At 35.2% G+C, this 23,935-nt stretch overlaps 1 protein-coding gene across 2 annotated transcripts in view; it reads left to right on the top strand.

The window, feature by feature from the left end:
* Positions 1–23,547, top strand: part of LOC138710999 (protein SSXT-like) — a 31,882-nt gene extending 8,335 nt beyond the window's left edge. Inside the window, exons 4-7 of one of the 2 annotated variants that reach the window (XR_011335336.1) lie at positions 2,000–2,186; positions 3,734–3,852; positions 7,084–16,169; positions 16,217–23,547. Coding sequence is in view for 1 of the 2 variants with exons in the window: in XM_069842270.1 (XP_069698371.1) it covers positions 2,000–2,186; positions 3,734–3,852; positions 7,084–8,535 (1,758 nt within the window). In the remaining variant the exon portion in view is untranslated. Of the gene's footprint in view, positions 1–1,999; positions 2,187–3,733; positions 3,853–7,083 lie in introns of both variants that reach the window. The other variant, XM_069842270.1, reaches the window with a different exon arrangement.
* Positions 23,548–23,935: the final 388 nt, after the last annotated feature.

The following is a 23,935-nucleotide window of genomic DNA, read 5'->3' as shown; positions in this document are numbered from 1 at the left end:
ATACTTTGTTAGTCATTTCATAGCCAACTTGGTAGTCTCCTAAATTGAGACAACTCATCCTGCCTGTGGTTTTCCTAAGGCTTTGAGACAAATTTCGGAATGAGCCCTAAAAGAAATGGGCCATGGACTTAATACTCACCATAAATTTCGACATTTTAAAAATTAAATTCTTCACAAACTGGACCCTTAGTTTTTTTCGCATGTCAAATTGGGTACTACTGGGTGAGCTTATTTCAACATCACTCTACATTCGACCTACAAGGAGGGAAATATTGTAACATTTGATATGAAAGGTTTACTTTGTCACTTGTATAGTCCAAGAGATCAGATCCCTTGCCTAATGAGGATAGTGACTGCCTCCCTTCTCAGCACTTGCTCTGCCCAGGCTTTTAACATCATCAACGACCTTACCCTGCTGCTGTTCAGTCATGCTGTGGATCATGGTTGCAACATTCCTCTCCCTTATGTAGTAGTTATTAGGTTACATCTATTTCCGGCTTTACCCCTTCAAAATTCTCTTAAATTTTTAGTTTTAATTTTATTATTTATTTTATGCTCGACCATGCCGAAATGTAGTAATTATACACCTGGTAGCAGTCCTTTAATGCATGTCATTAAAGTACACCTATTCATTAAAGTTCAGGTTTTCTATTATTCTTGGATATGCAATCGAAAGACGAGGGAAACGTCACGGAGGCCGGAAATCCAATACTGTCGCAGAAGGTTATGTTCTGTTACTATAATAATTAGCGTTAATTGTAAATAATATTAAAATAAATTCAATTTGTCATCTCGTTTTTCAATTCTAAATCAATTTCCAGGTTATATCAAAATTAGTTCATGTTATTCTCTAGATTACATCAAGGTCAATGACTTTATTCTTCCTCGGAAAAAATCAATACTTTCGCGTCTGCGCACATCTCACAATTTACGAGCTATGCACAAGGTCACTTCCGTTCTTCAGTCAGACACGAATAAAATGAATACTTCTGAATAATTTCAAGTTAGAAATATGGTCGAGCATAAAAAGTCATATGAAACTTGCCTATAATAGTAATTAAGACGCTCGTATGAAAATTATGAAACTTGCTTGCTCTCGTTTCATAAACAAACATACTCGCGTCTTAATTACTATCATTATAGGCTCGTTGCATAATGTACTATTATATGCATGTTACATTTATGTCAATAACTGTACCATTTGGGGCTTAATTAAAAAAAACAGCTGGCCATTTTATGTTTCCGTGAGTATAGAATAATGAGTACAAGTATGGATGTTGGGAAGAGCAACAATATAAGTGTAATTAAATCCAATTGTTCCACATAATCTAGAACAGTATCAACACACTCCAAAGCTTAACTGGTACTGTATGTACTGTACAATGCAACTGTGTGCAATGTGTATTTTATATATTTTTGTTTATATGTTGTGGAAATCTGTGTTTGCAGTTTGAGGGAAGATTTGGATATAAGCTCATTAACAGCTCCCTCGTGAGATAGCTCCAGAAATCATGAGAAATTTCCCTGCTGATCTTGTATTTTTGTTGATAACAAAATAGAGAATTTTCTCCAGTGTTGAACATTTATTGATATTGATTTGAGAATTTGCTCTGAAATTGAAAGTACAGAGAAATTGCTCCATATTATTATTATATTAATACCACCCTGTTGTACTCCCTCCTCAGAACTATCTGTGTTAGGAATAACAACATACTGACTTGCAAACTAATTGTATAGTGAATGCTTGACACTGCTTTTTTTAAGACAGAATTCTCAGTGTGCACGTAATTGGTTTTATGGTTGCTTTGTACTTCCTTAAACATAATTTAAGCTCCTTTTAAAGATGTATATTTGTGAGTACTTAGACGTAATTTAAGCTCCTTTTAAAGATGTATATTGTGAGTACTTAAACGTAATTTAAGCTCCTTTTAAAGATGTATATTTGTGAGTACTTAGACGTAATTTAAGCTCCTTTTAAAGATGTATATTTGTGATTTAGCCTCCTGGAGGTCCACAGCATGGAATGCATGGACCTGGAGGTCAAGCTGCGGGCCCCCCTGGATCTTCACCAGCTGCAATTGGTGACCTTGCACCTGGCTCTCAAGGAGGCATGGCTGCTGCATTTGCTCAGCAGCAAGGTGGCTACAGAGGCCAAATGATTCCAGGACAACAGAATATGCCACAGCGTAAGTAATGTTCAAAAGTGGCATATGTACACAAGCATTTCAAGAGATAGTTACTAGTAATAAATTAATACAGTTTCGCTGCTGCTGCTGCAATCACTTTGTAACTGTATCATATTTTTATAATTACGGTATTGTATGAAATGCATGCATTCGTAAACCGAAAAATAATACATTAGATATTACTCATTGCACAGTCAGCAAAAGAAGTAAGCACAACATTGAAAGAGTTTCAGAGTTTGTGTACGTAAAAAAGTGAGATTTCGAATAAATTTGAGCAAAACAAAAGTAATGACAAACTGTGATGAAATTGAAATCAAAGTAGGTTCTGAAATTATAGACTATGTTCAGGAATATTTAAATTTAGGCCAATATTTCACAATAGCTGTTATAAATAACCAGAAGAATCTTCCCAAGCATGAAAATAGTTCTGGAATCTGAGTTTCATTCTAATGGACAAAACACGGAAGCTGAAATTCAAGAGAGACTTCTTAGATAGCTTGTACTTCCAGTACTTTACACGGAGCACAAACTGGACAATAAAATAGCAACAGAAGAAAGTTCTACAAGTCACACAGAGGAAAATGGTAAGTAGTATCCTGCATATTACACTAAAGGACCATACAAGGAACAAAGACATCAGGAAGGGGACACAGATAAAAGATGCTGCATCAGTGGCACAGATATTGAAATGGAAATGGAAATGGACAGGGCACATAGTACAACTCAACCACAAGCTCTGGGCACATAATTATTATAGCAACAGTATAGGACACAGGAATTGGAGAATGACAACCTGGAAGTGCTGAAACTGATCAGGAAGAGAAAAAGGAATTGACTGAGTCACTGGCTGAAAAGAAACTCCCTACTGAAGGATGCACTGGAAGGAATGATGAATGGGAGAAAAGTATGGGGCAGAAGAAGATATCATATCGTCGTGTGAATGCAAGAACTAGGTAACTCGAAATTTGCGTTTTTTAGTTACCTCTTTTATAGCATAGCAAAAATCGCACAAAATGTAATGCAAGAACTTGGTAACTGATCGAACGATACAGCGACATCTATTTTCCAATATAACAAATAGGTAAATGAAAACGAGACATATTCCTTAGTACAATAAATAAGTAAATAGGCAATGTCACAAAATATGAAAAATCAAGTTACCTAGTTCTTGCATTCACACGACATTAAGATATGTGGATCATATGTGGAGACTAAGAGAAAGGCAGAAAATAGGAGAATGCTCGATTTACATTAAGTTTCCAGCCATTATGTTCAAAATATGAAAGACAGATACAAATGGTACGTAAACTTTGCAACCGACAATAGGTGAAATAAAGTTGCAGAATTAAAAAATATATATATATATACAGTATATATTAAATATTTTTGTACGTAATAATGAAATGATCACAAGTAATGATAACGTAAAAATGAAAAATCTTTGCATTATAATGTATGTGATTTTTAGGGGGAATTAAAAATGTGTACGTAAAACCATTGTTTTGAGGTAATAATTTGCAATATGGATTGTTTAAAATTGTTTTCAGGTCCTGGTTCTGGGTCAAGCAGTCAGCCGTATAGAGGAGGCCCTCAGAACTACCCACAGCAAGGACCTCAGCAAGGCTATCCAGGACAGTATCCTAATCAAAACCAGACTTCGGCTCAGGTATTTAATGATACATTTACACTCGCGTTATCATGAATGTAAATTTTTTACAAACATTCCATATCTTTTCATAAAACACATTTTTAATTTAATATGTAAATGATACTACGAGGTGCATCCAGAAAGTAAATTTCCCGATTTTTTCCCCTTGAAAGTAAACATAATTAGCCGTGTCAATTGCACATGCGTAACAGATCTATGACGTATCAATCATATGCCAGCCGGACAGGTTCCGCCTGGTGCCAGTAGCGTGGCAGCAGTGGTCCGAAATGGAAGCTCTTATTCCTTCTCCCGCCGCCTGCGAGGTTCAGTCGGTGATAAAGTTCTTTAATGCACAAAGCATTGCGCCAATTGAAATTCATCGGCAGCTCTGTCAGGCCTATGGGCCGAACATCATGAGTAAGCAGATGGTGCGTCACTGGTGTAGGCAGTTTTCCGAAGGTCGTCAAAGTGTCCATGATGAAGAGCGCAGTGGGCAACCGTCCCTCATCAATGATGATTGTGTTGAGCTGGTGCGGCAGTGCATCATGGAGAACCATCACTTCACGATTATGGAGCTGAGCAGCCATTTTCCGCAGATATCGCGATCCTTGTTGCATGAGATTGTCACTAAGCACCTGCTGTTCAAAAAAGTGTATGCCAGGTGGGTGCCGAAAAACCTGACACCCGAACACAAAATGCAACGTTTAGGAGCAGCACTGACATTTCTGCAACGGTATCACGATGACGGCGACGAGTTCCTCGACAGGATTGTCACGGGCGATGAGACTTGGATTTCGCACTTCACCTCAGAAACCAAGCAGCAGTCAATGCATTGGTGGCATAGTGGATCTCCGGTCAGGACGAAATTTAAACAGACGCTGTGGGTACGGAAAGTGATGTGCATGGTGTTCTGGGACAGGAAGGGCATTCTGCTCATTGACTTCCTTCCAAGAGGTGAAACAGTAAACGCTGACCGTTACTGTGAAACACTGCGAAAATTGCGACGTGCCATTCAAAACAAGAGGCGTGGAATGCTTACTGCAGGTGTTGTGCTCCTCCATGACAATGCTCGTCCACATACGGCTCGGCGCACAACAGCTATTTTGACGGAATTTGGCTGGGAGTTGTTTGATCAGCCACCCTACAGTCCTGATCTTGCTCCCAGCGATTTTCACGTTTTCTTGCACCTCAGGAAATTCCTGTCCTCCGGTGAGCGTTTTGGCAACGACGAAGAGCTGAAGACGTCTGTCACATGCTGGTTCCATTCACAGGCGGCAGATTCTATGACATAGGGATACAAAAGTTGATCCCACGATACAAGTGTCTCAATTCTGATGGTGGCTATGTTGAAAAATAGCTGAAACATTGCTGTACCTGTTGCCAATAAATGTTTTCCTGAAAGTGTGTGTTCTTTTTTTTTTAAATGAGGGAAACTTACTTTCTGGATGCGCCTCGTATATTCTTGAGATATTTACTGTAGATGATGTATCAATTTCTACAGGATGTCCCAGGAGGAAAGGTCAGTATTTTGAACGAAAAAGTTCATTTGAATATGTGTGGTCTTTACCGAATTATTATTGAGGTATAACTGTTTAAGTGTAAAGCTTGCGTTTGTGTTTTTTGAGCCTGTCCTGGACGAGCTTCGTCATGCAGTAACATGCATCCCTTTCGGAATCTCTTGTACCATTCCAGTACACGTGAGCTTGACATGCTGTGTTTGCCATAAACAGTAGACATGCAATGAGGGATTTCTCGTCCTCCTCCGTCAGCAGTCAAAAATAGCACTACACCTCGCTGTTCTTTACCTGTCTCCATTAGTGATGTTGGACGAACATGTATCTCACTTCCAGCACAATAAACTAATGACTAGTGTGTAAGCAGAGGTTGTAACTTGCTTTCGTGAGTCGCCACCAGATGTCAGTTCAGCAATCAAATTCCAGTGGTACCAACTTGTCTGCCATACATAGGGACCCATTTTCATTTGACTGCCTCTCATAGAAAGTTGCAAAGAAGCCACAAGGTTAATTTACAATAGAGGCAGTAGGACGATTATTGCTGGTGATGTTTATGAGACAAACTTTACCGCAAACAAACCATAGCTTCAGTCTTGCAGAATTTTTTCAACATGTCTTTTCTCATTTTTCTGGTATACGTAGGTGTATGTTAAACTTGATCACTGTCAGATTTAAATTCTGCCTTTGCTCTTACAGAGGAAATCCATTGATTTTGAAATCAACCTATATGAAGGGTGCACGGGAAAAAACGCTGAAGGTCCATCAAAAATCGAAATTGAGTTAATAATGCCATCTTATAGTGGAAAGGAAGTACTATCATGTGGTCTAGCTAGTAATAGGAAATAATCGTTCTTGACATTCCACTACGTCAATTTCTATTAAATACACACATAACAAAGTATTAAGTGCTTAAACTTTAAAATTCGTTTCTCTCGAAACTTTCTAAAATGGACCTTGATCGTTATTCCCATGTACCCTTCATATGTGTTGCTGTTTTTGCAAAGACTTTGTTTTTTTCTTTCAGAAAGAAAGGAAACATTTACTGGTACCTAAATAACTTCCCTTAGTTGAGAAATTCCATGTGAAGGGTACACGGGAAAAACTGTCAAGGTCCATCAAAAATCGAAATTGAGTTAATAATGCTATCTTATAGTGGAAAGGAAGTACTACTATGTGGTGTAGCTGGTCAATTTCTATTAAATACACACATAACAAAGTATTAAGTGCTTAAACTTTAAAATTCGTTTTTCTCGAAACTTTCTAAAATGGACCTTGATCGTTATTCCCGTGTACCCTTCATATGTTATGTATTGTGATAATTCACATATGTCTGTCCGTACTATTTTATTCTATTTTGTCCTTGCAGCTTGCAGTTTGTATGTCATATTCTTGCTCAGTTTTAAACAATATTTCCTGTGTATTTAAGTTTCGAAATTTATTCAGTATTTTTTTTTTTAGTTTATGTTTAATGCCTATGTCTGATTTCATTTCCATGTATCATTGATTTTGTTTATGTTGATATTTGTAGATTTATTTTCGCTATAGTAGTTATATTAATAAATTATTTAGTTACATAATTTTATTTAATTGCAATTCCAAGCAATTGTATATTTCACCTTCCGCACTCTCTGTAAATATGATGTATGTTGAAGATCATTATAAATTACCGAACTGGCATGAGTAGTCTTTGACTCTTAGTTTTAATAAATAAAGAGGTTGATTTTGCGTGTTGCAGACATATGTTCCTCCAGTTCAACAACAACCAAATCAGCAGCCGGTCCCACCTCAGCAGCAAAGTGCTTACCCTAATTCTACACAGCCTGGTGCTTATGGCGGACCTCCATCTACTCAGCCTCAAGGTTATGGTGGGCCGCCATCATCATCACAGCCGAATTACGGGCCTCCACCCAACACAACTTCACAAGTTGGTACAGGTACAGTTTATGGTGGTCCAGCACCTACTCAGCAGTCCGCTGCTTATGGGAGTGGACCCACAGGACCTGGTCAGCAGCCTGCATACGGACCGCCACCTCCAGGACAGTCTCCAGCACAACCTTCAGCATATCCTCCACCCAATGCTACAGGACCTCAGCAAGGGAACTATGTGCCAGGGAGTGGACAGCCTGGATATGGGTCATCGGGATCTCAGACAAGTTATGGAACTGTGGCTCAGTCATCTACCCAGACGGGGCAGGGAGTGAGCTACAGTGCCACTGCCAGTAGTGGTGCGGGAAATAATAGTTACCAGCCTGGACAACAGCAGCAGTCAGGATATGGTGGCGCAAATTCCGGAAGTGGAAGTAATACCACGTCTACTAATACAACTGGAGGAGGGCCTAGCAGTGGTAGTGGAGGAGGTGGAGGTGGAGGATCAAGTACAGGATCGCAGTCAGTGACATATGTTCCTCCAACAACACAGGCACAGACCCAGCAACCACCGTCACAGCAAACCCAAAATAGTTACAACAGTCAAACAAGTCCTGGTCCAGGCCCTGGTGGTTATGGTCCTTCCAGTGCAGCTTCACCACCATTCACCGGAGGTCCTCCACAGGGAACTCCTCAGAACACATACTCACAGACAGGTAGTTCTACCAGTATGGCTCCGTCGGCATCAACACAGACTTACCCGCAAGGTCCTGGCAATGCTCCTCCACAACAAACTTACCCTCCATCTACACAGGCAAGTGGAGGTTATCCTCCTCCTCAATCACAGTCACAACAACAGTCTCAGCAGCAACAGCAGCCACCACAACCTCCTCCACAGGCTTCCGCTGCTGCTCAAACAGGATTCCAGCCACCACAGGGCCAACCTGGAGGTCCACAAGGACCTCCTTCAGGCACTCCTCAACCTCAACAACCTGGAGGATATGGACTTCCACCACCTCAGTCTCTTCCTGCCACGACTCAGACATACGTGCCACCACCTCCAGGAGGTCCTCAGGGACAGCCTCAGACTTATCCGCCACATCCTCCTCCTGGTTCACAGCATTCTTATCCCGGACATGCTCAACAGGGGTATGGTCCTCAGACATACCCACCACCGCCATCACAAGGTGGATACTCTCAATATCCAAGACCCCCAACTTCACAAATGCCCCCTCCAGGGCCACAAGGTCCTCCACCCCAAGGTCAATATGGAGGTTATGATCAAAGCAGATTTCCTGGCTACCAGCCACCACCACAGTAATCTCAAACTGAACATTTGACGTAATATTTGAATTTGAATCTCATTATTCGTTCATCATAATACACATTAATTTTACCAAAATGGATGGGAAGGAAAATAGGGAATAGGTAATAATAATAATAATAATAATAATAATAATAATAATAATGCTGGTGTAAACAGGGCTTACTTTTTGAATGAAAATACCTACAAACCTCTGTTGTAAGATATATATTCCTAACTTTCTGTTCAACTTAAAGGATGAGCTTTTACAAATTTTGCCCACATTTTCTTCTCCTTCCACACAACTATAGATCTAATGGAAAAAAAATTCTTGAAACTCTATTCTGTAAAAACTACCCATTTAATGAGATTTTTCAGCCATTGAAGTGATCTACTTTTTAGTAGTATTGTCGCCTATCATTTCCTCTTGACAAATGATAGGTTTCCAATTGTGAAAAGGAACTTTGATTAATTATAATTAATCACGAACTAATGGTAAAGAATAAGTGTTCTTTTTAAGAATGCGTTTTCTTTAGACTATTTCTGTTAGTGTAAATATGTCTACATATGAATCAACTTTTGTCTTCATTGGGGAGAAGGAGAAACTTTTCGTACTTTCTAATGATATAATATATCATGATAGAAGGCTTCTGATAACTGCTCGTGATAGGCCCACATGTATTCTGGGATTTAGATGCATTCTTGAATCTTTGAGAAGATTTGAAATGAATTCTTTTATAATAGTATAAATAGATTGGGCTCACTCAATTATAAGAAGCACTAATCAGTAATGAATTAACATAGATTATGCATGAATAAATTTATGTGACATTCATTTTACATAGAAGATTGTATTTAAATCTGTGTACCATGAAACTTCATGAAATGTGACTTTTACAAAAGTATTACTTTTCTGAATATGATCACTTTTCAGACAGTTAATAAAATAGCTTAGACAGACCGATAAGCTTGAAATCAAAGAAGACACTTTTATTACTTTATTTAAAAAAAATAAGAAAAAATAAAATGATTTATTATTTCACGATAGTTGAATGATTGAACCATGGCAGTGAAAGACGTCTTCATTTCTGGAGGTTACCTGTTATTAAAATCATCCAATTACAACTAAGCTGTTGACGTGAAAATATTTCGGTTTTGCCTATTAGAATGTAAATGATACAGCTTAAGGTACGGTCACATGTCGCTACTTTTGCAGAGCTACTTTTATACTGCAGCTGCAAAAGTTGCGTGTCGTGTTCACACGTAAGCCAAAAGTAGCGTGCTGCACGCTACTTTTCGTGCTGCGCAACCAGGGTGCTGCAAAAGTTGCAACTGGAGGTTGCGAGTCTGTTCGCACGCAAGGCGCTACTTTTGCAGCCGCAGTCATGCTGCAGGTTCCCATCTCCATGTTGACTTCTCAATATACATTTATTAAGAAATTCATGCGAAAGCTTCCTTATCTATTATTTGCTTTTCTGTCGTATCTAGTATTCAGAAATTGACATTATTTTTACTATAAAGCTTTTAAAAACGCCTATATACTTAAATGATAACCAACAGTATATTCACGTAATCAATGTTGGCAACCCATTCTGTTTGGAACTACGCTACGGAAAATTTAAAAAATGAATTATATCGTCACCATTTATGCTCAGACTGTGTTGTGTATTTAATAACTGTTACAAATAATTTATTTTCATCACATTTAACATTAAAATATATCCAAACAATAAAAGTATCATTGACACATTTGGTTGGTAACACTGGATGCAACCGCAGCAAAAGTTTCAACAAAACCGATATCAAAAATGGTGCGGCTGCAACCCTGAGAACCCTGTTCACACGTTGCTACTTTTAAGTTGCGCGCAGCATGGAAAAGTAGTGGCCAGCAGGTTCGGCAGCCGCTACTTTTCAGGTTGCACCGTTGTTCACACGTTGCAGTACAAGAGTTGCGCAGTTTTTTGTACTGCAGCGCTGCAAAAGTAGTGACGTGTGATCGTACCTTTATACAGCACCATTATATAGACCTAGCCAGTTCTTTTCCATTTGTGAAGGACAACAGTAACATAAACCACAAGCAAAGTAAGATACTTCGTGACTACTCCTTCCTCTATTTTTTATGCATTACATATCATTTCAAAAGTAGTTTGATTTGTGTGTACTGTAACCAATAACATTAGCATGATGGGAGTGGAGATGTATTGCGTTTAGACCCCCTAAAAAAACTAGTCTACTTCAGCAGCTTTTATTCTCACCATTATTATTGTTTAGAATGGTATGTCGTGTTATCAGTATTTTTTTTTCTTAAAAAATAGATTAAACTCGCTGAGAAGTTAACATGGTTGAAAATATAAGTCTGTTATTAGTTCTGTTGCATCTCTCACTCTGCCCTTATATCCTTTCAATGCCCCTATGGCATTGCAGAAGTAGGTTTGCTAAAAACGTACAAAATGAAGCAACATTATAATTTGCTACATTTATAAAAGTTGGAAAAAACATATAACAAACATCACAGAAAAGGTTGAAAAGAAACTGCAAATCCTGAAAAGGTTAGCTGGTGCTAAATGGGGCTGCTCAAGGAGAGTCCTTAATACAACATACAAAATGTATATTAAACCAAACCTCTTGTACTATTCTGAAGCATTAATAACAGCAGCAAATGCTAACATCACTAAACTTGAACAAATACAAAATCAGGCTCTTTGCCTAATCACTGGAGCAGTTAAATCAACACCTGTTGATGCCATGCTTGCCTTAACACGGATCCCATCAATAACAACAAAAATAGAAGAACAAGCACTGCTCCAACATGAGAAAATGTTATGACTGCCAAACTCAAAATGGACAGAAAAGAACCTCTCTTCTTCAATCCTTAAAACTCATAGTAGCTTCCTAGAAAAGGTAACACAGATTAAATCCAAATTGAACATTCCTAACACCAGAGAAAATTTACTTATAAGAGAAAATCCATTGGAATTATTGCAGCCTACCTTCAGTTTGGAATTAACAGAGGAAATAAGTAAATCAGACACACCAAAAGAAATACAAAAACTTCTAGCACTGGAAACTATCAATACTAGATACCCTATAGAAGAATGGCTTCACATATATACTGATGGATCCACCACAGAAAACCTTACTGGAGCTGGAGTTACATGTACACATTTTTCCTTTTATCATTCTGTTGGCAGAGACACAACAAATTATGATGGTGAAATAGAGGCTATACACATTGCTCTCCGACAATTATTAAATCTTCCCTTAAATAAATATAACAAGACAGTAATTCTTTCAGATTCTAAAGCTGCAATTCAGGGAATATGTTCAAATGCTACAAAGAAGTCAACAAAAATAAGAGAATGCTACAAAATGTTAACACAACTCCAAAAAGTTAAGATTGTCCATCTCCAATGCATTCCAGCACACTGTGGAGTCATGGGTATGAAACCGCAGACACACTTGCAAAGAAAGGCACAACAATAAAACAAAAGTCTAAATTTAATTTATCATATTCCTCAATAAAACGCTTGATCACTACAAAATTTTCTCATTCATACCTACAAGAAATAGAGTCAAATGCTAAAGACAAAAAATGGATTACACTACTTTCCAACCCAGATATAATCCCCCAGAGACCAAGGAAAACAGCAGTTGCAGCCTTCAGACTATTGACAAATCATGACTGTCTAGCAAGTTATCTCTACAGAATAGGTATCTCAGCTTCACCAATATGTGTCCTGTGTAACGATCCAGCAGAAATGAATGAAGACCTGTGAAGCATTAAGATCAGAAGAAACTACAGTTCAAAAGTATTGGAAAGCACAACTGCTAATGGCTTCATTGCCAGATGTAAGGCACTAGACAACAACAACAACATTTATAAAAGAATTAAACGATTTACTTGCGAAGAATTCAAAATCATATTTAATTTGGACTTTAGAATGAATTAGTGTATAGTTTTAATACAATTAAAAGAAAACTTTGTTCTAGGTGTCCATGCTTTCGTTTTGTCAGATATAATTGTTGTATCATATTATACATTATTAAAATAGATGATGCAGAGAACTTACTGTAGTAAGTGAGAGTTTTAAGATTTTGATGGAAGTGAAACCAACATTTTTCAAGTGGTCATCCCCAGTGTTAAAATTTTGAAGATATAATTTGTCGTGACTTCTCTGTAGGTACTAACCTCGTAATTCTGCAGAGAGATTGAAAAATCTTTAAGCAAAATAAGTTTATCATGGAAAAAACTTTGAACTTCCTTTATGGATAGCTGATAAATATATTACGAAATACAATAATCATTCTTAAGTGAGTGAGTGAGTGTGTGCATGCTCCCTAATAATACTTAAATGTACTTTGTAGTGTCCCTTCAAGCTATCTCAGAGCAAACTTGATATCTTAATTTTGCTTGGAGAAGTGTTCAGAGTAAGTTTCATTGATGCCGTGAAGATGGTAGAATTTTATAATTTTCACGTTCAGTCTTGAAAATTTGTGTACATTCTTATATAAAAGGAGCAAAGTATCTCTTACTCAACTCTTTGATCAAATAATTATTCTCTATTTTCAGTCGAGTTACACAAAATACATTTGTGATTCAAAACTTGAATTTCTGACATACATTTAGATGATTCAAAGACAGCAATCATTATTGAAGTGGTGAATAATATGGTACAGACCAGCAGCATGTAGTCAAAACAATTTCGACTTCTGTTCCCAGAAAACAGAATTTATTATGAAAAAAAAAAGCACTTTGTAGGTTTTATTGGAATGCTTCTGTTTGCTCAGTTATTGTCTCGCATTGTCTTCACTCTAGAGCTGAGATAATGACATTTCCATTAAGTGAAATTATTCTCTTCTGTTTGGTAATCTGTTTTACTCTTATAATATGTTTGAACTCTAGGAGTTGAACAGATATGGTATTCTTAAAACTGGGAAGTTGGTTTATGTTTTTATTTTAAAAAAATGAAGCCTTTTCTGTTTTAAATGAATGACAGAACTTTGTTTCAGAGTAATAGCATCAGAATTTAAGAAATTTTTAGAGTCCCCCCTTGAATTACACAAGGATGAGTCCATGGACAACTAGCACAAACCATAAAGAATATTTGTTGTTGGAGGGAGGCTCTGGTTTGCTGCCACACACCTGGAAATAATTTTAAATGTTTCCATGTTGAATCTTTCGTACACTACTTTTAACACTTGAATATAAATAATTGATTAAATAGCGATCTTACTCATGTTAATTGTGTAAGCATGTGCGGCTTACAGCTGTTTCGGTACTTCTTCACACCATCCTCAGAGCCTACTAGATCTCGGTGTCATCTCGAACTTCACTGCCTGGTGTGTGGGTGCGTTCGAAAATCCCTGTTCGCACAAATATGTTGTTGAAAACTGAAGTAGTATAGATTTGGCGTGTTCTCATAACATTGAGAACTCTCTTTTCATTAAAATTCAGAATTGAACTAGTGTTTTTTTCCTAAATTTGAGCTGCAAAGTTCCATCAGCCTGAAGTACAGCCTACTCTTCAGCCTCTTCTAATAGTGTCCTCAATAATAATGCAAAGCGATTGAAACCTAGTCGCATTCGTTCACACTGAGGGAAGGAAAATATTGTCACTATTTGTCCTCCAAAACCGAAAGATGTTCTAAATCAGACTAGAATTAATATCAGTATCAGCCATTTCAAGTTCATTCTTTTCAACCTTTGACTTCCATAGTTGAATTTTTCTTAAGAACTCATTCACTTGATGTAAGAATATTCTCTTCCTTTCCCTGAATACTAGCATTAACAATATGTTGTTGTTTTCTAATGCCAGGCGTTTGACAATAAAGTCATTTGATCTCTTGCATTAAGAATATTAAATGTCCAAAAATATCAGATATGCAACTTTGGAATACCATGTTTCGTCTCTTATAAATACAGGAAACTCAGATTTTTCTGTGGCAAACATTTCTAATAATTCATTTCTGAGTTCATAAAAACTGGAGAAAGTCATTTAGTAAATAAAGATAAAGCCTATTTCTGTCATTTACTCTCCTCTCAAGTAAAACAAGTCAAGGTAATGAATAAAATAGCTATAATTGCAGCAAACGTGCTAGTAGCTAGCTATAAAGTAGCAGAAGTAATTGCCAGGAAAATGCAGCCATATACAACAGCAGAAACTTTGATTTTATTTGCTTGTAAAGAAATAGTTAAATCCATGTTAGGAGAGGCTGCTGAGAGCGAGGTATTAAAAGTACCTCTAAAGCAGGCAGGGTTGCTTCTATATTAGCAACAGGGTTGGCATGTTTTAAATAAAGTGTTCAAAATTGTTTAAAACAGTATCCGTTGATTAAAACACAATGTTTATATCTATATGATGATATTATTTTTTAAGCCAACAGAATTCTTTGTTATATTTATAAAACTATAAGATTAAAACATTTTTAAAAGATATTTCATATAAGTTATTTCTCTCGTTTTCTGGTTGTTTCATTTTATCCAAATTATTTACAATATAAAATCATGTTTGCTTTTTATTTGGGCATTTATAAAATTTACAATTTATGAGTTTACAGTGGTGCCCCTGACTTTATAGAGCCAATCTTGGACTTTTTCCAAACATTATTATTAATAAGGAATTTTTGTAGGGTATACAAAGCAAACAATTTGAATGCTGGTATCTGCATATAGGCATATTGTTTAAAGCAGATTTTATTATATTTATAAGAAATACACTGAAAATAATTTTAAGATGCTTATATAAAATATTCTAGTCCTTTTTACTTTTCTACAAACTTAGTTTAAAATTTCAAAACGAAAAACTGATCTATAAAATAGAAGTTTTTCTGTTGTACTACTGAGTCATTAACCCACCAAACAACACTTCTACTTCATGAAAAGTTTTGGTTGTTGAGTGCAAGAAAAACACATGCAAATTTGGCAGCCTTCTCTGTTATACAGGTAATCATTCCATCATGATCACTTGCTCACTAATCAATACTCGATAGTGACATCATAAGAAAGCAGAAATCAGGATATTCGGTTTGAGTGGAAATATGCCTTTGTGTTTCTGTTATGTAGCCTAAGTAATAATAAATCCAAAATAATTGGTGTTTTAATATGCTGTCTAAATATTTATGGAAGCGAAATTCTGATGATGAAGATCCTCCATTAAAAAAAAAGTGTTTATTTAAAGAGGTGGAAAGATGTGTATAATTGGCTTGAGCCCATGTGGAATAATTCCTCTCAAGCTGACAATGGACCACAAATGGTCAAACAGCAGGAACAGATAATCCACTGCTTTAATGAAATCAGAATTACAAGTTTGTACTGGTTCAAAACTGGACTATCAAGCTTTTTATAATGTTGTAAAAAAATTATTTTTCACTGTTAATAGATGCTTGATCTTCAGAGAAATATAAACAATAAAACTGAGATAAATTGAAAATATTCTTTTTATGAAACTCACCATTAAGCTTCATAAAATTTATTTTATTTTTTTCTTTAGTTAGTAGGATATTAATTTTATGAATAATCTTTATTTAGTTTAATAAACAGCGTGATAAATTTAAATTGTCTAAAATGCAGTTTTCGGAATTTTTCTAAAAAAAAAAATAGAGAATTTCTCTCATTTTTACAATACCCCTCTGGTAACCCTATGTATAAAACATGTTTTATATTTTAAAAAACCCCAAGTCGACTTTATCATTTTCAACAGTTTAAAAATTAATGAATTCAAAATATCAAGATGTACCACTTCTACGAAATTTCAAATAATAAAAGATGCGGGAGTCTCAATGCACAAAACATAATTCCTGAATATACAAGACAAAGTGCAGTTACATCCTTTCGTTTACTTACAGGGCATGATTGTTTGTCAAAACACTTGAACAAAATTGGAATTTTTCTTCACACCACTTTGTCCATGAAAGAAATGGACCAGAATCGTATGTCCTATCCTTTCCTCTAAATCCACAGTGTGAGAGAAATATTGGAGAGTAAGCGAATTAATGGCTTTATTGCCAAGAACTCAGCATTAGTTAATGACAGCAACATTAAAAATGCATTATTTCGTGGCACTGTTTAAAACGGCATAAATAAAATTGTTTTTTGCCAACCCTGATTAGCAATATCCTGCCATGTTTCATGCAGCAAATCAATGTGCCATGAAAGTTTGACAAGTATTGCAATAGATGTTGCCAGTCCTTTATTCATTTGTCCATGATACATTGTACTAGTGAATGAACACATGGAATGAAGTCAGTTATTGTAGTGTGTGTTAAGTAACTAAAGTTCTATTTAGAAATTTTTCTCAAAAATATCGTCTTTAAGGTTTGTGCTATTATAAATGTTCTATGTATTGTAGGTTGCAGAATATAGCAGTATATGATACTGAATTTTAGCTTATTTTATTTTTAAACAACGTTATTAAGAGATGTATTTTTGTATATTTGTTTTACACATTCAAACTAAAATATAAATTAAATTACTCTCCTGTAATGTGTTATAATTTTCAGTTCTCATATTGAATAACTAAAACCGAATCTATTACCTAAAGTGTATGTGTTTTCTTTTATTTTCTCCTAATATGAAGTGCATAATCACAATTCATTCTGTTATACCTTCAAGACTCAGGTGCTGGGATTGTTTTCTCTATTAGTGTTAAAGATAAAGATATTGAGAAATAGTAGAAGTACACTAAGAAAACCTTTATCAGCTTGTCTTGTCTGTCATAATTTCCACTGGAAGTCATTGGAATTTGAACTAGATCTCTCTCGAGGTAACCAGTGCTCAAATCATTGAATGATTATTTGTGTTTGCTGAGTATTATGAAAATGTATGAAATATATACTATACTACTTATTATATATTTATATTTCATATTTGAAAACATGTGTGTTGGAAACAGAAGTCCTGTCTAAACTATTAGAATTAAGAGAGAAGTGCAAATGAAAGTTCTTGAAGTTTCTCTCTTTGAGGCCAGTTTTATTTTCAAATGAGAGAAAAATTGAATCGGTTATTTGGAAAAGGTGACATTTCCACTTTTTTTAAATTGACTTCTTGGTACCAATTGACTCGGTAATGATAGACACACATTATATATGCGAAAATGCCATCTCTAGCATTCAACGTTACCGCTGAAACCCAGGTGGTATTCTGCCAATTGGTTTGAGAAGGCCACTACTCCATAGTTGTGAGCTTTTCCAACAGAATGCACTGCAGTAAGACTTCATTGGAGCCACTCATCTCGATATTATTGAACTGGCTTTCTCAGTGGATTCGCTAAACAAATCTGAAATAGCATTAATAATGCCATCTATCCACAGTATGTGGAACCTGAATCACGCAGAGTGAAGTGGGTAGGCATTAGACACACACATATTAACAACATGTGATTTTACAAAATCTTCCACTCATTGGAATCCAAAAACCAATCAGCAATCTTCTCGTTATATTAGGTTGAGTCTACCGTCAAAATATTTTCAGTTTGGAGGGGTGTTAGGATAGTTGTATTCATTGTGGTCACAACTTTGCCGCTGGATCCTCATTGTTTAAAATGTTCCATTTCTTCTCTCTACATGTACTTGCATACTTCTCTCTCCTCTCTGAATAGAGTCTCCCACTTGCGCATAAACAGATTTACTTAAGCTAGCATGTGCAGAGACAAGAATAGGCAGCTTCCAATTTCCAGGAATTTTAAAGTTGGCCATACCTTAACAATAAAAGCATATTGTACCGGTTTTTTTCAAATGTCTTGAAAACTGAGATGCATATTATATTCGCACGTAAACACTCGTACTCAAACAAATTTAAGTTAACGCTCTAATTTACGTTACGAGATGTGTTGGAAAACAACTGACAGAAATGGCCACTGCGAATTCATGTTTTGTCTCTTGCGCACTTTTCATTCGTAATTTCTTGTCCATTTTTGACAACAATCATTAATAAGAATAATATTTTTAACTATGAGAATGACGAAATATAAATATATATATATTTTTTTTTTTTTATTGTGAGGTTTTTTGAGTAGAACTTCCAACAATTGCGCGTCTTTAATTAAACCAAAAGAATTCACGAATAATGACTGATGAAAGAGTAGCATCAACTCTATAGGTACTGTACTGTGGTAGCATGACGTTAGTCATTGCCAATTGTACGTTGTCAATCTACGTTCTGACACCAACCCAAACCTATTAACCAGAATTTCCAGTTCTGATAATGAAATGAGGATGAATGTGTTGTACCATATAGCTAGAGGTAGGAGAGTGCCTTTATAACCTGTCTTGATAATACAATTTTAATCTTGAATGGTTTGTAGCACAAGTATATATTATAATCGCCATTTTTTCTGGATTTTAGGTTAAAAAATTGATGTGTGTATTATAATCCCATGGCATATTGTATTGGAGTAAATACGGTATTTTCGCGATAAACCTAATTTCGAGCTAAATTTAATTAGAACATAAATTAAGTTTTGTAAAGTACCTCCCAGGGTTTAAAATATCGTATAAGTGTGAAAAACTTATAATTGAAATAAATTAACATGGAAAGTATAGGAATTTTCAGGGACTTAAAAAAAAAAAGTATAAGTAGTATAAGTGTGAAGCGTATAAATGAAGTTTTACTGTACTAATAAAAATGTACTGTAATTAATTTTCTTTTGGTCTTTTTAATTGGAAAATATTGTTATGAAGCAATCATGGCAATGTGCTATTACTAAAATCAAGTAAATGAACACTGCATATTTCCAGCATTTTTAGTTTACTTGTGCTAGTATGCTGGCTGATAAGGCTTTGATTGCACCCTAATTATGTTTATTATGTGTCTGTATGCTTTGTAGCAAAAATAATTATTAAACTCTTCAAGCTGCCTACTAAAACTCTTCATGGAGGTGTGTAGTTTAAAATCACTTCGTAATTTAAACATACACATTCGTAAGTTATGATACATGTATTAGTGAATATAGTTTTTGTGTCAGTGTATACATAGGGTGTATAAAAACTCACAAGTTCATGACGTCACAGAAGTGAACTGTGATGTGGCAATGAAACAGAAGAGGTGAGGGACAAGAAAAATTGTAATATTAGTTTAAATACCATATACACTGTATATGTGAAAAGTGTAAATTAAATGTTAACCTAAAAATTTGGATTGAATTTCATATCCGTTTTTAAATAAATTTGTACAATTAACTATTGTGATTAACGGATGTATAGAAACTTTTATTAACACCTGTAGCTCTCATGTCAGGGACAAGTGAAATAGGATAGGTTGGCTGATTTTAAAAGATAAACCAAAGTTTTTATCTTAATGCATATAGCATTAAGCAGCAAGGAAGTAAAACAGTACAAGAAAAATACGTATACTGGTACTCGTAATTTTGAACGCAAGATTTTATTCTGAGAGTCAGTAATGCATTGTGAAGTTAGGCCTATATAAATGTGAAAAACAGTACCTCACAAGAAGTAAGTGATTTTATTGTTAATTTGAATAATTTTAGTAACTGTAAATTATATTCAATACTGGTATGTCACATTTCACGATGTATGAAGATTATGAATTAGTTGTAGTTAAGGTAATTTTAAAGATACGATGGAAAGTATGACGAAAGGGATGACATCACTATTACCAAAATGAACCTAAAGAGAAAGATAGACTACATTGCAACGGCACATTCTTAGTCATAACATGGCCAACATTGAACAAATTTAAATATAAATGCACGTTTAACATGAGTTTAATATAATAATTCCTTTGTTTTTTAGAACTTTGAACATGTGTTTATGTTAAGAGATACAACAAGCATCGTGCTTTTTACCCATCATTTGTAAGAAGAGGAAATTCATAGTGAAACATAGTGGAACACGTATTGTCAGCAAATAGCTGGATATACTATGAAGATAGATTAAGCGATTGTCATCATGGTCATAACTAGACCATGATAACCATGTGACTTCAGAGTCAGTAAATATCCTGACTACAGAAAGTGGCAAATAATTTGTTTAAACAATGTGAGGCATGTCTTGCTGTGGAAGGAGGTTATTTTCAACAGTATCTGAAATCAATGGTGAGTAATGTGTATTTTTGATAATTTAAATTCGTGGACTTATTTTATTCTGTAGTTGCTAAATGTCTTGATTTGCCGGTAGTGACTGAACACGCTCCCCATGCAAGCATGACATGCAGGAAAGTGTACGCCGGGGTTCAACTGTGATCTATTTTCCTCGTAAAATGAGAGCACTGTAGTAAAGGAATAGTCGAAGTGAATGATGAATAGAACAGATTGGTAAGTACTAAATATTATATGACTTAAATAGCATTAACTGTATAAATATATAATGAAATCGTCAATGTAAAAAAAAAAAACAAGGTGGCAGTATATATCTATTCAAGGGGGTGGTTACAGGGTTTGAAACCCCCCACCCCACTTGAACTTAAAAAAAAAATGTGTGTGCGCGCGCGTTTTTTTTTCTCCCCACATCCCTGTGAAAGTCAGCTGATAATAATAATACACAAAATTTGAAATACCGATAATGTAATAAAATTGTAAACAATTTTAAATTTTAATAATGACCCCCCTCCCTTCCCTTAACAAATTTCTGCATATGCCACTGTAGCTATTATAACTGCCTTTGTGACGTCATCTACAACACCATACCTTTTCATCTTATCTTTAAATTTACCGTAGTTAATTTAAATTAAGACTACATGTATAATGATAGTGAATACTGGCAACCATCTAAAATAGTGCTGTAAGAACATTGTGAATAAAATTTTTCCAAATGACATTTTGTAATTAGAATTTTTATGTTTTTTAGGAATGTATAATAATTATGTAATTAAATATACGAGAGCATAACTAGATATGAATAGTATTTCATCAAGCAGAATAGATTTTCTTTCACATAAAGTTAACTACCGTATGTTTGTTTTTCACTTAATAAGCTGTACAAATTTGATTTGAAACTATTTTCGAAAATAGCAAATTAGCATATACCGGTACATTGTATATAATTAGCTAAATGGTTTAGCTTTTTGTGCCAGAGACTCGAGCTCAAATTCCAAATGGACTTTGCAGTGGACAAAGATATTGTAAAGCTAGTTTTCTCAAAAGTAGTATTACTCGCTTTTTCTGTAGTTGCTCCTTTATTTTATCATAAGCGACTCGCATTATTATCTGTCAAAAGAAATAGATGAGTGGAGTCATATTGTCAATGTGATGTGATCAGCTCATCACCTATCCATTGCATGGACTGAGTCAACGACTATTGGGATAGGGGTGGAAGGTCTAATAGAACAGAGTAGCCTTAAGATAAAGAAAGAAATATATTTTGAGGGATGGTGATTGAAGGCTTCTGAGAATAGTATGTGAATACTAGAATGAAATACATCTATTTGTTGGTCATAGAAATTGCTGAAAGATAAATTTGCAAATTGGCTTCCTATTTTCACAGTAGGAAATGATACCTGAGGACTGGGAAGCATTTGATTTCTATGTCCCTATATATGTCCATCATTTCACAGTTATATCCTTTTCATAGAACATTGTGCGAAAAAAAAAAGTTTTGTAACAGTTTTAAGGAAATAAAATATTGTAACTGTTCTTAACACTTTGTTTATTGGTTTTAAGTACAAATCTGGACCAGTACAGCATAATAGCATGGTTTGTGCTACTTTACAGAGAGGTAAATTGTTTAGTACCTGTACTTTTATACTCATGACCTCCCTTGCTTTAGGGTCTGCACCTTGCTAATGGTTGTATTTTCACAGACGGAAAAAATGTTTTTTAGAAGTTTCAGCTTGTAATGTCTAGGATAGTTATATATTTTGTGTCATGTGAAATGACAAATTGTATTGTAATCTTTACAATATTCATTTTTATGAGAGAAGATCCTAATGTACAACGAAAATTTTAAGATTGGTCTTGACTTAAGAATGTAGTTTATAATTATGGTGGGTAATATCTGTATGCAGTAGATATGTAATTGTAGAATTAGCCGATTAGAAATGTTATATTTTTCGACCTATTTATGTTACTGTGTTTTGCATTTATAATTATATGTACAGTTTACGTGTGAAATAGTAATATCAGTATGAAATTTGTCTGAAATAGTATTATGTATGTATTGATGCCCAGGTACCTTCACATCTGACGTCAGTTTGACAGATTTATGTTATTCATTCATGCAACAGTGGTCTGGCATTCTGTCATTCCTTTCCCCCTTATCAGTAGTAATAATAATCATAATAATAAAAAATCAGTCTTAGAGAGTGGTGATATTCAAAAACTTTAACAACCAGTTCTTTCATGTCTACCTATGTTAAAATTATACAGTATATGTCCATGGTAATTCCAAATATTACCTAGAAATAATTTAATAACCGATGCAAACTGGCCGAATATCACCACTGGTCTTTGAAAACATTTTCAAACATGATTTTCTCTTGTGTCACTCATTATAGTTCTAAATGTTCGTAAAAATGTTTTCATAGGGAGCTGTGGTTCTAGAAGAAATGTCTTAACCTCTATTTTAAGATCCGTATTGGAACCTGATTTCAGAACATACATATAGCATTCAAAACAATCTTAACTGGAAGAAAGAATGTAAAAATTCTTGGTAATTTTCTTTACTGAACTTATGGAGAAACTTTATCTGTTTTTACTACAATTTTTTTTAAGAATTAAATTTTGTAGATTTTGGCTTTAAAAAGGTTTTCTACCAAACATTGACAGCTACCAGTACAATAGACTATAGGCCTATGAAAAGCATCAAACTTTTGTCTTGATTTCATATATCTAATGAAAATTCGCAGCAATTATTTCACATGACTTATATATAAAACTTCTGCATAAGGCAGGATTGCCAGTGGAAGGTAATGGGAATCACTGTCATTGTACTTTCGCCTTTGTACATTTACATTTTAGCAACTGGCAGTATACTTGTATTGATATTAACTTCAATTAATATTTAAACATAGTATGCTATATGTCTGTAAAAAAACCCTCAAATTGACGTAATAAAATTATAATTATTTACTAAAGTATTATCTAATTGAAGTTTTTCTGTGGTACATTTTGTTGGTGCTGGAAGAAGTGTAAATTTTCCTGGGAAAATATTTTTTCGAAAATAAAGGGTAGGGCAGAATGTGTGGTAGCCAATAAAAGTTTTTTTTTTTTTTTATCCAATGCCACCAGGTTGTCTTTTCGACATTTCTGGTCTTCTCTCCTGGCTGTGGCTTAATTGTAACCCACTTCTGAGGTTGGGGCGCCTGGAAGGCGGAGTTACATTACCCTGATGATGTGATAGGATGATTATGATAATGTAGTGCCAGGAGAGGTCTTAAATCTAAACTTAACCTAAATTCCAGACCATGGACGAACACAGGAATAATCCCCTTTAAGGAAAAATTCCTGTGCTCTAACCGGGAATCGAAC

This window comes from Periplaneta americana, chromosome 12 (genome assembly GCF_040183065.1).
Source record: "Periplaneta americana isolate PAMFEO1 chromosome 12, P.americana_PAMFEO1_priV1, whole genome shotgun sequence".
NCBI lineage: Eukaryota > Metazoa > Arthropoda > Insecta > Blattodea > Blattidae > Periplaneta > Periplaneta americana.
Note: the sequence above shows the minus strand (reverse complement) of the source record. Positions and strands in the feature narration are given on the sequence as shown.